At 33.7% G+C, this 14,193-nt stretch overlaps 1 protein-coding gene across 2 annotated transcripts in view; it reads left to right on the plus strand.

The window, feature by feature from the left end:
- The window catches only part of FGFR1OP2 (FGFR1 oncogene partner 2), a 22,764-nt gene extending 8,792 nt beyond the window's left edge, over positions 1–13,972 (plus strand). The window contains exons 2-7 of one of the 2 annotated variants that reach the window (XM_021712729.1): positions 311–455; positions 2,792–2,909; positions 3,914–4,056; positions 6,519–6,638; positions 9,134–9,247; positions 11,928–13,972. In XM_021712729.1, coding sequence (XP_021568404.1) covers positions 321–455; positions 2,792–2,909; positions 3,914–4,056; positions 6,519–6,638; positions 9,134–9,247; positions 11,928–12,065 — 768 coding nt within the window. In that variant the 5' untranslated portion in view covers positions 311–320 and the 3' untranslated portion in view covers positions 12,066–13,972. The remainder of the gene's footprint in view (positions 1–310; positions 456–2,791; positions 2,910–3,913; positions 4,057–6,518; positions 6,639–9,133; positions 9,248–11,927) is intronic. The other variant, XM_021712730.1, reaches the window with a different exon arrangement.
- Positions 13,973–14,193: the final 221 nt, after the last annotated feature.

Raw genomic sequence — 14,193 nt, forward strand, 5'->3', positions numbered from 1 at the left:
AGGCAGGTCTCAAACCCGCGGGCTCAGGCAATCCACTCACCTCAGCCTCCCAAAGGCACAGGATTACAGGCTGAGCCACCAAGCCCAGCTTCTGCAAATCTTTTATATGTGTTCTAGTTTTTTTATATTATAAATTCACCTTTAAGTTTGTGCCAGTCTAACAGCAAAACCTAAGATGTTCTTAGATGATTTTTCTACCTAGACAATGAACAATTCTATAACAAATGTGGTTAAAGCATATCTATATTAACATGAAACTAAAATAAGGTGATATGCTGATTTTGAGTTTTGATTTTAATTTTAATTATAGATATTTAGAAATGAGTTGCACAATTGAGAAGGCACTTGCTGATGCTAAAGCCCTTGTTGAAAGACTGAGAGATCACGACGATGCAGCAGAATCTCTAATTGAGCAAACCACAGCTCTCAACAAGCGAGTAGAAGCCATGAAGCAGGTTTGATTTTTCTTCTTGTTGATTCCATTTAACAAAGCAGTTTTGGGCATTTATGTATTACTTGAATCATAAATTGCTGCCTAGTTAGTATCTAATTTTTTTCAGAGTTCTCTAACATTTTAAAGTAGCTTGTATGTTTCAGTTTTACTTTAATTTTGTTATGTGCAGGTGATATAACACATGTATATATGTTCTAAAATCTGTAGATTTGTTTACTTATTTTTATGATAGAGTTGAACATTTAAGTTTTTAAAAATAAATGAATTTGTTAATTCTAGATACATTTGACAAAGACCAGATAATTCCTTTTACTAATGTTGACATATTTTGCTTTATCTTATTTAATACAGAAATGTTCATATCTTTCTTCATAAAAGTACTTAGGTAATGCTATTAAACAACAAAATAATCTTGAAAATGATGAAAGGAAATACCTGATTTACACCTTGTGCAGTTATTGCATTTGTATTTGCTGCCTTATTTTTCATTTAACGCTGCCAGTTAAAGAAATTAAGAGGGCTTTACTTCTTGCTATTTTTACTGTTGTATAAGAGAATCTTCCAGTGGGCCATGGAGTTTAGCTACCATTAAATCTTCCTCTGATATAAATTTTGAACTCTTTTATAAAGCCTCCAATGTTATGGTAGAAATCAGAGGGCAAAAATGTATATTCAAAGTCAACTCTCTTCAAACTAATCCATTTTGTAAAGGGAAGCAACCATGAGATGATGCTTTTAACAAAATTGCTGGAAATAATGGAGCAAGTTTGCTTATTTTATTTTGCAGCTGTGTTGTCCTAAACAGATTATCTGCATCCCTAACTGTCCAGCTAGTCTCAGGCACTTAAGTGAATATACACCTCTTATTGATTTGTAAAATTAAGGAGTTTGATATCTGAAGATAAGAACCAGAAGTGTCATCATGAATGTATTTACTAAGGCTCATAAAAATGACTTGAAAATAAATAAATGTAATTTTCAAATTAGATTCTAATTTTAATGCAAAATATTGTTGCATTTCTTTTGCACGTTCTATTATTATTGAGTTATAATCTGATACCTTAAAATTCACCCTTTTGAAGGGTACAGTTCATTGGGTTTTAGTATATTCCCAGATTGTGCGAATGTAACCTTTTTCTGATTCCAGAACATTTTCATCACCACAAAACCTTACATCCATTAGGGATCTCACCCTAGTTTCCCCTCTCCACTGTCCCTAACAACCACTAATCTTTCTCGCTCTGTGATTTGCCTTTTCTGGACATTTCATATGAATGGAATGATACAATATGTAGCTTTTTGTGAGTACCTTCTCTTAATGTAAGGTTTTTCAGGTCCATGTATGTTGTAGCATGTATCAGTACTTCAGTCCTGTTTAGTGCCAAATAATATTGCATTGTAAGCATACAGTACATTGCACTTATCTATTCAGTTGAGGGGCATTTGAATTGTTTCACTGTTTGGCTGTTAAAAATGACACTGGGCCACGTGCGGTGGCTCATACCTATAATCCCAGAACATTGGGAGGCCGAGGCAGGAGAATTGCTTGAGTCTAGGGGTTTGAGACTAGCCTAGGCAACACAGTGAGACCTTGTCGCTCAAAAATTTTAAAAATTAGCTGGTTGTGGTGGCTTACACCTATAGTCCAAGCTACTCAGGAGGCTGAAGTGAAAGGATGGCCTGAGCCTAGTAGACCAAGGCTGTGATGAGCCGTGACTGGGCCACTGCACTCCTGCTTGGGCACCAGAGTGAGATCCTGACTCAAAAACAAACAAACAAACAAAAGAAAAAACAGAATAGTACTGCTATGACTATTTGTGTGCAAGTTTCTGTGTGGACACGTTTTCGCTTCTCTTGGGTATATATCCTTGGGAGTAGAATGGGTGGATCATATAATAACTTTTATAATAACTTTTTGAGGATCTGCCAGATTGTTTCCCAAAGCAGCTACACCATTTTACATTCAATCAACAATGTATGAAGTTTGTAATTTCTTCAACAGTCTGTCTTTTTTATTATAATCATCCTAGTGGTTATGAAGTGGTATCTCACTGTTGTATTGAATTGTATTTCCCTGATAACTAATGATGTTAAGTATCTTTTCATGTGTTCATTGGCCATATGATTTGTTCTTTTGAGAAATGTCTATTCAATTCTGTTAAAATCCTTTGCCAGTTTTTAAATTGTATTATTTTCTTTTTATTCTTAAATTGGAAGAGTTCTTTATATATTCTGAATACAAGCTAGAACTTTCTCAGATATTTATTTATTTTTATATATCAGATATATATTTTATTCCCATGATTTTTTGTTTGTTTGTTTTTTGTTTGTTTTTAGTATCAGGAAGAAATTCAAGAACTTAATGAAGTTGCAAGACATCGGCCACGGTCCACATTAGTTATGGGAATCCAGCAAGAAAACAGACAAATCAGAGAATTACAACAAGAGAACAAAGGTAAGATCCATTATTACTATGTATGGTAAAAGAAAACTTTACTCGGCAATTGTACTCTTGATTTGGGACCAGTTAATATTTTCAAAAGTAGAAAAACAGCCAACTAAAGTTGCTTTTTGACATTAGTCCTGTTTCTAGTCCATGTGCCTAAATCATATTTATTGCTTTTTATCCTCTCCTACATTTTAATTGCTACCTTGCTTGGCACCCTCTTAGATTCTCACTCTCAAAATCCAGTTAGCGCCATTGTTGCTTCCTATGAAATAACTCAGCTCCATTGTTTGCAGTGTTGGTCCCAGCTTAAGTGCTTAGTCTCTTGCCTGAATCGTCCTAACTGGGCTCCCTAATTCCAGTCTGTTTTCCCTCCTCAAGTCCATCATCAGCAGAAGCATCAGAATAAGAACTTCATTATATTCTTTTTTCCTTATACAAAGATCCTCAAAGTCAATTCCCAGACTTCCTTTTTATCTTCTTCCTACAGCTCTCCTCACCAGGAGCCCATTGCTCTTGCCATCCCAAATCAGTGCCTAAACATACCCATTGTCATGCCTCCCTGCTTAGAATGCCCATTCCTTTATTTTTCAACTGAAGGAAGTCAAGTTCATCTCAACACAGCGCTTATATGAAGCTTCCACCAGTTACTTCCCATAGACATTTCTTAAGTATATTTGAATAAAGCTTTATTCTTTACTTACCACATATTTGTTTTTTCTGTTAGAATCTGAGCTCTGTGATTTTTTTGTATTCTTAATATAGAGAGAGCATTGTGTGATATTTTAATTGCTGTTCAGTAAATGTTTTTTGAAATGATCCTCAAAAAACGAGTTTAATATGTTCCTTCAAAAAACTAATAGGGGACTTCATTTAGTGTCCTTTATTATTGTATGCTTAGATTTTTTTGCATTAAAACGCCCTATTAGTTGCTTTTTTTGACAAATGTAATAGGGAAGAGCATATTTTGTGTACCTTTAACTCAGATTTGAATACACTTTTTTCCTTGATAGAACTGCGTACATCCCTGGAGGAACATCAGTCCGCCTTGGAACTTATAATGAGCAAGTATCGAGAACAAATGTTTAGATTGCTAATGGCTAGCAAAAAAGATGATCCGGGTATAATAATGAAGTTAAAAGAGCAACATTCCAAGGTAATCCATTTCTATAAATGTGACTTGAAATGGAAAAGAGGGACAATTGGTTAACTTGTATTTAGAATTTTTTTTTACTCACAAGATCTAATAATGCCATCTTACATGATACTGAATACTTCATCTTTTTATTGACAGTTTCTGCTTTTTTTTCATTTGTTATATATCATTTTCTGTTTGATTTACTCTTCTAACACTCATTGCTTCTTAGTAACCTTAAATATATAAATTCAAAAATAAGCTTTATTTTGGAAATAAAGGTAAGTGTTCAATTCAAAATTATTTTTATAAGTTTATCTGTTTTTAAGAAATGTTTTTTCTAATAAACTTGTGAATTCTGTTGCAAAATCAAAAATTGAAATGTTGAAAACCTTTTTTAAGATCTGAAAGCAACTTAATGTAGATTGTTTTTCTTAAGACTGTTTTCTGAATGAAAGTAATTCATCCAGGCTATAGATGATTCTGATTATAATAGCAAAACCATGGGGTTTGGGAATAAAAAAAAGAACCAACATACAAAATTTTGCCCCCGCGGGTAGAGTCTAGAAAAAATAAATAAACAAACAAACAAACATTTTGCTCCTCTCCCTCAGTATTGCATCCCAATTGACATCATTTTTTAGAGACAAAGCTGAAATGATTAGAAATTGGTGTTATTCCCGATATATCTTACTTTTTGTTATCCTTGTGTCTAGTTCCTTTGGTATGTCCCATACAGCTGCTGTGAAGGCCAGTGGAATAATCCCTTCTCATTTGCATTTTGTTTTAAACTGATTTTGACTGCTGGTGTGAAATAAAAATAATAGAGTAGGTTATGGTAACTAGGCTATTATCTGTATTGGGTAATGGTGAGCTAACTAATATTAATTATTACTAATATTATCTTATAAATAGTGATATGAGAGTTTTTCACTTGTTATAGCAGAAATAGGAAAGGACATATTTTAATCTTGATTATGGAAACTGATTCCTAAAACTTTCATTTTGATGTTTGTAGATGTTTTTGAATTATTAATAATTCTATTAGAATTAAATGCCTAACAAATAGCTCTTTATGTAGCAACATACATATTAGAGAACTTACATAGGTACTTCTTGTGTCAACTAGTAAAATAAGAAATTAAATTAATACATGCAGGGTTAATATTAACTAATTAAGCTATTCATCTCCTAACTATATGGAAATCCTTAGACATTAAGTCGCATTCTTTTGACTATAAAATATATCTGTTGTTAATGAGACCATTATAAAATGATCTAAATTTAAAGATATAGCTATTTTTTTAAAGATGCAATGAGAAATTGACTTAAATTATTGGTAAGAAAAATGTAAATTGAGAAATTCCAAAAGGTTCATATGTTTTGTAATCTTAAAAATAAAATTTTGAAGATCTAAAGGGAAGAATACCGTGACCAAAAAAAAAAAAAAGGACTTAAAATAGGATACTGCAGCTTGTTGGACCCACCAGGTAGCAACTCTAACAGAAGCAAATGTTTTCTAAAATACATTAGATTTTGCCATTGACCAGAGCTGATTTATTAGTCAGTGAAGCTAAACATTTCCTAAGATAGCTGTAAACCACCTTTTTGCATTATATAGATTGAATTCTCCATCTCAGTGCTGATGATCCTTGCCTTCCATAAAACGACTATTCAGTTACTTGTTATTAATTCTAACTAATACATATTAATGTTTGTGATTTTGATTTTTCCCAAAAAGGAGACACTTCGACTTAGCTAAACATTTATTAATAGTCACACTGGGTTAGTTATTATGAGTCATAATAAGTGAGTGAATGAATAAGTTACATTACTTCACCATAGGAGCTTACAGTATAATGGGAGATACAGGCACAAAAATTGCTAACAGAAGATAGGATATGATGAATCCTAAAATAGAGATCTGACTTGTTACTGGAATACTAGATACAACAGTATTAGATCTCATGAGGAAAATCTGGAAAGGTGTCAAGGAAAGGAAGAAAATCCATCTAAATTCACCCAGCCTTGAATTAATTGCAGGGTGAAGGAGGATCAACAAGCAGAAGTGAGTGAGCAGAGAAACTTGTTTGATAATGGCCCAAAGTGTAGCATTCTGAGATTTGTTAGGTACTAGTGCTCTGATAGGCCTAAAGCAAAGAATTTTATAACACATTTAGGATTAAGAAATAGGGTTACACATAGCAGCATTTTGGAGTCAGAGACCTTTCTGAAGACCATTGGCACACAGAACTTTGCCCTCACCTAGAATTTGGGTACACATTTTAAAATCATTAGAAAATTTGAGAACTCATTTTCATCTAAATATCCATTTTTACATTATTTTTGAACAAATGCCTTTTTGGAAATCTTAAAAAAACAAACATTTCAAACAGTCGGCTAACACGCATGAACTAACACTCATTCAGTGTTTAAACTACGGATAATATCCGTATTAACATTATAATGACTCTATACTACAGATTGACATGGTACATCTACATCGTAACAACTCCGAAGGATTGTTCCTTGCTGCATCTCGACACATCCTTGAAGCACCTCAACATGGACTGGAGAGGAGGCACTTGGAAGCAAATCAGAATGTACACTAAATAAAAGTCAACTTTTGGGGTGTGGATGTAGGGGGGGGGTCCATTTTAAAAGTTCTTTTACATTGAATTTTTCTCCCAGATTAGATCAGCAAATAATGAAATTGATTAAAAGAATACTATGCCTTGTATAGCTATGCTATTCAGCATAGAGACTTTAAAAATCTGTCACTAATTCTGTGTATTGTATCATATACAACCTGTTTGATAGGTTTTAAAAGTTACTTAGGTTGCAAGTTTTAAAGTTTACTTAACCCAGCTTTTCACTTATTTGCTCGTGTTAGGTTTTGCTGCAGTTTTTGTTTCTGCAAAACAGTCATTCTCTTTCTGGACATCCAAATATATTTTCTTGGCAGTAATTTTAGCTCGATTTCATAAAAATTTTGGTCAAAGTATTAAATGAAATGTTTTAATTCAGATTTGTGATAGTTTATAGTCCTTTAGTTTGAGTTCACAAATGAAATAAAAATGCCTTTGTTTAGATGTTAGGATTCAGTATTGTAGTAGTGCTCTCTTCATTGTATCTCAACTGTCTTTTTTTTTTTCTTTTTTTAAAAAAAGTTGTGGCAAGTCATTATTGAGTAAAGTAGCGGTAAACCTAGACAAAAGTTAGAAATGAAAGGCATTTCAAGACAGCTCAGGGCTTATGTTGGTGACACTTCTTCACTTCAAGATGATTTTGAAAGCAGAGATCTTGCCTCTTGTGCTCATTAAAATGTCTGTGATACTTCTCTAAAGATTTTATAGTTAGTAAGAGATCCATTAACTGGTCCTGTAAAAATACCGTTCTATTTGAAGCACTGTGTGTTTTTCTCATAATGGACTTGTTAGAATGGACTCTGTCCTGAAAAAAATTAGTAGTCTTTTTCTTCCTTTTGAAAGGCAAAGAAATACTTGCTTCCTATGTAGTTTTGTATCCTAGGTCAGTGCCATAGGACTGGCCAAATCATAAATTAAGAAAGCTGTTGTTGGTATTCAAAATTTTTACTCTTTACCCTTGTTAAATCTGATGCTGCAGATTATCAGTTATCAGTACTTACTTGCTTTTAAACATTGTGCTCCCTTTACAATGGGAGGAATTGTAATGATTTTTTTTAAACTTTTGTAGCATATGACAGGTATTTGTCTGATATCATTCTTGCTACCATAATCTAATCAGGGCCATCCAATAGAACTTTCTGAAATGATGTGAATATCTTTTATCTATGCTGTTCGTTGTAGAGGCAACATTAGCTATTGAGCATTTGCAGTGTCACTAGTGCAACTGAGACTGAATTATTAATTTTTAAAGAGTGTATTTTATTTAAATTAATTTAAATAGCATTGTATTGGACAGCACAGATTAGTCTTTTATTGTACTTTCTTCCTGAGTACTAGCACTGTATAGATTTCCTCATTAAAATATAAGAACCTGCATTTTTTATTGGTTAGGAGAACATTAAATGTGATTTGCCAAAGATATTTCTATTTTTTTCTTTATCATTTCTTCCTGTTGTTTACTAGGTCTGGATTTCAGGGGTCTTATTTAAATCTTTTTTACAAAGAAAGAGTGTAACTATTTAAGAAACAATGTTTATTTGGCAAGTTATTCGCCTTTATATTTAAGTTTTGGGCTTAATATAATACAGCAACTCAATTGACAGTGAATAATAGAAGCTATTTATGGAGAAAATGATCATTCCCAGGTTTCTGGTGATTTTTAACCTTTTTTGTCTGTCTCTTTCAGTAGACTGTAAGCTCCTTTAGATCAAGACACGTCTCTTAACAGTTTTCTATTCCTGTTGCCTAGGACAGTGCCTAGCACATTATTGGTGTACAAAAAAATTAGGGAAAATCTTATTAGAAGAATTTATGCTACTTGCTGTGCCTAACAAATGCGCATGTCTACATTATACTGAAGTTTTATTTTCAACATTTGAAAAAAGAAAGGCCATTTAATATTTTAATACTTAAAAGCAGAATTCTGTTCATTGTACTCAATATTTATCATGTACCATACATTAATAGGCAGGTATAAACAAAATACAACTCCTGCTGTCAAGGAGGATTGTGATCTAGAAAAGGTTACCAATTGGGTTGAGATCAATTTGTAGACATGGAAAACACAGAAAATATCTGTAAATCATGAAGACTTCAGGGAGAAAATGAGATTGAATGTGTCAACTATTTTTATCTTTCCCATTATTTTGGCCAATAGTGTATGTAGGTGCAGAAAAGAAAAAGTTACTGATCACTGTGAGAGAAATGTGAAATTTGGACACTTTTCTTGCTGCTAGATTTAGTTATATTATTCTGCTTATTCTTAATTCTAGACCTAACAGAAATCTGATTTCCAAAGTACATTCACGGTCAAACAATTTTGTTGTGAATATCTGTCTGATATATTATTCATGTTAAGTGGCACTGCAGATTTTATAAAAAGTAGAGGATCCCAAAATAAAAATAATAAAGTACTTTGCTGATTTCAAATTCTCATTCCTTTTTTTCAGGAACTACAAGCACATGTTGACCAGATAACTGAAATGGCAGCAGTAATGAGGAAAGCCATAGAAATTGACGAGCAACAGGGTTGCAAGGAACAGGAACGAATATTTCAACTTGAAGTAAGTTTTAAATTGCAAATGTAGGTGAAAACTGTCCATAAAAAGACTTATACCAGAAAATAAATCCCATTTTTAAATACATACATACTTTTCTGGAGTACTTGTAATGTTCTTTTTCTTCTGATTGCTGGTTATATGGGTGTATGGTGTAAGACCATTTATATAGTAATGCAGTAATCTAGACTCTTTAGTCACTTAAAATATACCAGCAATTGAGAAAATGGTTTTTGATCCCATATTGCTTATCTTACTAGGTATTTCTTCAGTTGTGTAACATTTTAAAATGTGTTCATTCTATTAAAGATCATAGTGTTGCCCAAACACTAGGGGTTTAGTTGTGGTCCTGTTGCTTGCCTCACAGAAAGCCATTCACTGAGACCAGTATTGCTAGGGAAGGCGGCTTTTAATTGGGTGATATCAGCCAAGGAGAATGGGAGATCACTCTCAAATCCAGCTCCCTGGCCAACTGAAATTGAGGGTTTACATCGTGAAGGAAGGAATTTAAAATAGCAATTAGAGAGGGGGAAGGAAGCAGAAATGTTGAGTGAGGGGTCTGGCATTTCACTGGATGCAGTGGTCCAGTACTGGATGCAGTGTTTCCATGAGCTTCAGTGCCTTTCCTAAAGGGTCAGTCTCCTGAGGGAGGAACTCAGTCAGATAAGGCAAATGTAAGCTTTATGTTTTAAAACCAGGAGGGTCAATGTCTGTGTGTATTCAAAATAAGTAAGTAAATAAAACATTCTATGGGGAAACTAGGCCAGGTCAGTGGTATTGCAGGGAAATATTGTTTTAATCTACAAACATTTGGGGTACTTTTATGTTTCTGGGGACTAAATGCCTTTGTCTCATTCGTCCTTTATTTTGTGCAGGCAAAGGTATGAGACATTGTTGGATAGTTCAAATCAGTAGAATATACTTTAAAGAGCTTCATTTTGAAATCATGGGGAAATTGGTTGTAGAGGGCCAAAAATGATTTATCTGAGCTTACGTGTTCTCCCATTCTTCTAACAGGAGTTGGCAAACTTTTTCAGCAAAGCACCAGAGTAAATTTTTTAGATGTTGCTAACTAGACTGTTTGCACCTATTTAACTTTGCCATTGTAAGTGAAAAGCAGCCATTTAGGTGTGGCCATGTTCCAATAAAATATAACTTCTAGAAGCAGAACTCAGGCCAGGTCACAGTTTGCTAATCTCTGCTTAATACCATTTAAATTTGGAAAGTGAGACTGAAGACAAAGTGATAGAGAATAAATTATGAACGGTTACTTTTAAATATTTCAACAGTAACTAATCTGGAGGAGGAGGCAAAATTACTTACCAGTGCCAGATTTGGTCACTCCTTGAAAAATGTCATAATCTACTCAACCGATTCTGCTGCTCTCAAATTCCAGTGAGAGAAGCAAACCAGATGGCTTGTACTCCATTCCATGCTATCATGGAGAGTAATACAAGTACTAAAGTACTAAGAGGTTTCAGTCCCAGGGTATTATCCACTACCTCTTTGAGTTTATAGAGTTAGGTCTGTGAGGTAGGCCGGTGCCCTGGGAGTAAAGCAAAGAATTGTAGAGACAAAGCAAAAGGATGTATTATACTTCCCAGGGAGAGGGATGGGAAGGGAGCACTAAAGGTGTGTGGTATATGGTCTGAAGAGAGCATGTATTTAAGGTTTCGATAAGGGAGCAGATCTAGTGAGAAAAATCTCCAGCAACTGCGTTCTTAGGTGTTGATAACATAGGTCTTGTGTCTTGAGGTCAGGGTGACACATTTTATTACTCCAGGTAGTGGCCTTGCAGTTTGTCATGGGAGGCTGATCCCAATAGATTAGGTCATCTTGGTTTTTAATGGCTGAAAGGCAAACTGGGAATAGAAAAATAAACAGTACAAAGCAGGCTTGGGGAAGGGAGTTGTAAATTATCAATAGCTATCTCTGGGAAAATGGTCTGTCCTTGGCTAATGACTAGAGGGTAAGTCAAAGTGAACTGGTAGGAAAACATGACAAACCTAAGCAATGTTAAAATGGCTGCTCTCAAGGGCCCCGTGTGATTTCAACTATATCTCATGCTGGAAAAAGCAAAATGATGGAAACTGTGAAAAGATGAGTGGTTGTCAGGGCAAGGGGGATGGGGGGAATTGAGAGGTGAGTAGGTAGGTAGTAGATGGAGCACAGTGGTTTTTAGGGCAGTGAAAATATCCTACACGGGGGTACATGTGATAGTAAAGGATCAACATGGATTCATCAGCTCTAGCAACTGTACCACACGAATGAAAGGAGTTAATAATAAAAGGATCTTGGGTGAAGGTGTTGCAGGGAGTATAGAACTCTATAATTCAGGCTCAACTTTTCTGTAAGCCTAAAACTGGTATAAAAATAAATTCTTGAGGAATAGGCCACCTGAGACTTTGTTATTTAGTGACATGTTCCCAACCCATACTTTTTTGTTGTTGTTAAACAACCTCAAATTTATGTCTGAAGTGCTCTTTAGATTCAAGTTGCGAATACATATATCATTTAGTGCATTTATGTCAGCTACAAAACCTGCTTTTTATTTGTTGTACCTTCATATATTCGGCTTAGTATGTTCATATGCTTGGCTTCATGTGTTTGGCTTAATATATGTTGGCACTCTAGTAGCTACCTTGTAAATGGCGACTACATCTTTATTTTGCTTCCCTTCTTACAGCAAGAAAACAAAGGCTTGAGAGAGATCCTTCAAATAACTCGAGAATCATTTTTGAACCTTAGGAAAGATGATGCGTCGGAAAGTACTTCTTTGTCTGCATTAGTGACCAATAGTGACCTAAGTCTGAGGAAGAGCTGAAGAGTTTCCAAGTCTGTGAGCATCTTACCTGGCTCCAAATGGTCACTAGGACTGGCCTATTAAGTGAATGAATGAATGAACAGAACTCAATCAACCCTTTGTTTTTTCTCTGTAATATGTACGGTGTACTCACTGGCTATGTGATAGCAACAAAAAAACTGCATAGTTAGTGGTCATAGACTTTATTCTGAAATATAATTGAAAAGTTGAAATGGAGCCATTATTAATTGGTAAACAAATGAAAGGTTTTCAGTGACTGCTGAACCTGTCAAGAGCTTTTAGCAGTGCCACTGGCTTTCTGGGAGATACTTAGGTAAACTTGAATATTCCCAGTGAATGTTTGGGAACTCATAGTTATCCCAATTTAACAATATACATTTTTGCCACCCTTTTGTGAATGGTAGATTTTCATACCAAATTTCATCCTTCTTGTTTGGTGTCAGAGTTAACATATAGCTTATGTACTAGGAAACCAGCTTTAGTGATTGCCTGTTTGCGTTCCCGTTAATTTAACTTTTTGTGAAAGAAAATTCAGTTTTAAAGGCTGTAGGAATGTTTTATATGTACCATAAACAAAAGAGGTAATTTTAATTTTAGCTAGTTTACCATAACTAATTCTTAGCTAATGGTTGTCCATAATTTGCTTAAGCGTATGAAATATCATTTCAGGAATGAAAGAGAAGGAATATTACTTTCTAAGAAAGAAGATCTTATATAATAGACATATTTAGTGGGTTAAACCACTCCTTTGAAAGAACAAGTCGAGTTCTAAGTCAAAATGAAGATGAGATTTTTCTCTTCTCTGGTTGATCTTTAAGATATTATGCAGCTCATTTAATTAACAGAGTTGAAGTGTTTGATATAGCAAGATATGTATGGTAATTTCAAAGTTAATTGGGAATTTTTCTGGCTCTTAGAACTCTTATTTTTAAGTAATTATTCTTGAGATACAGAAAAAGTAAATTAAAATATCAAAAAAAATTGTTGCTCCATCTGGTCCTCATAACCTGTAAAATTCTTCTTACAGTCTTTCAGTTGAAAGGGTGAGGGGAACCTACGAATTCAGAAGTATTTGTTTTCTGTTGTTTTTTAAAAAATATCAAATATACAGTATGTAAATTTTTTAAAGCCACATTTTTCAGAAATGTGCTTTAATGTCAATTGAAACCTAAATTTGTCTTATATTTAGTGACCGTGGATAAGGATAAAAGATGAATGTCAAATATTAAATATATTCATTTATATTAAATACATATTAAATTAGCACAAATAGAAAATTCTGCTTTTGATTAACTTGTTAAAGAAATATTACTTCACATGGTAATTTTTATGTATAATTTCATATATTGGTAAAATTCAGTACTACTTTTCAATTCAGAATTTTTCTATCTTAAGTTTGGGGTAAGTGGGTTGGATGGGGCTGATTGACTAGAAAAGGGCTAATGGCCCAAACATTAACTAGATTTTTTTTCTCATTCAGAAGCCTTAATTGATATTTTATAAATAAGTGACAGTTTTTATTTTTAAACTTTTCTATTGGTTTTTGAGAACTTATCCCTTAATTTAATGACACATTCATTCAAATAGTTTTCATCCCAGGAAATAATTAAAGAAAGTAAGCTATACAGTTGAGATGAAGTCTGAGGCAATTCCTTGAGGCAGCTCTATTATAAAATATTATTACTTGATAAATAATTATTTTTGTAAACAGGTTAATTTATTCTTAGTCTTTTTGCTTGAATATAATTTTAAAGTCTCGGTGTTTAAAGACATTGAATTTGTTATTTAGTGACATTTTCCAACCCATACTTTTTTTGTTGTTGTTAAACAGAACCTTAAATTTATGTCTGAAAGTATGTACTGCATAGGACCCTATTTTATCAATAAAGATGAGTGATTTAAATCGGTATGATCTTCAACTGAATTTGAAAACAACCTCCATTTGTATTTAGGAATCGGTCAGCAGCTTCTTAATGCTGATCCTGCAAATCTTTTCATCATCTATAGGGGTTGAATAGTGTCTCTCTCAAAAGCTAAGTCCAAGCCTTAACACTATACTTAGGATGTGACCATATTTGGAAATAAGGTCTGTAATTAAGGATTTCATAAGATCATCCTGGAGTTAAGA

Source organism: Carlito syrichta, unplaced genomic scaffold (assembly GCF_000164805.1).
Source record: "Carlito syrichta isolate Samal-C Ts95f unplaced genomic scaffold, Tarsius_syrichta-2.0.1 Scaffold303626, whole genome shotgun sequence".
Classification (NCBI taxonomy): domain Eukaryota; kingdom Metazoa; phylum Chordata; class Mammalia; order Primates; family Tarsiidae; genus Carlito; species Carlito syrichta.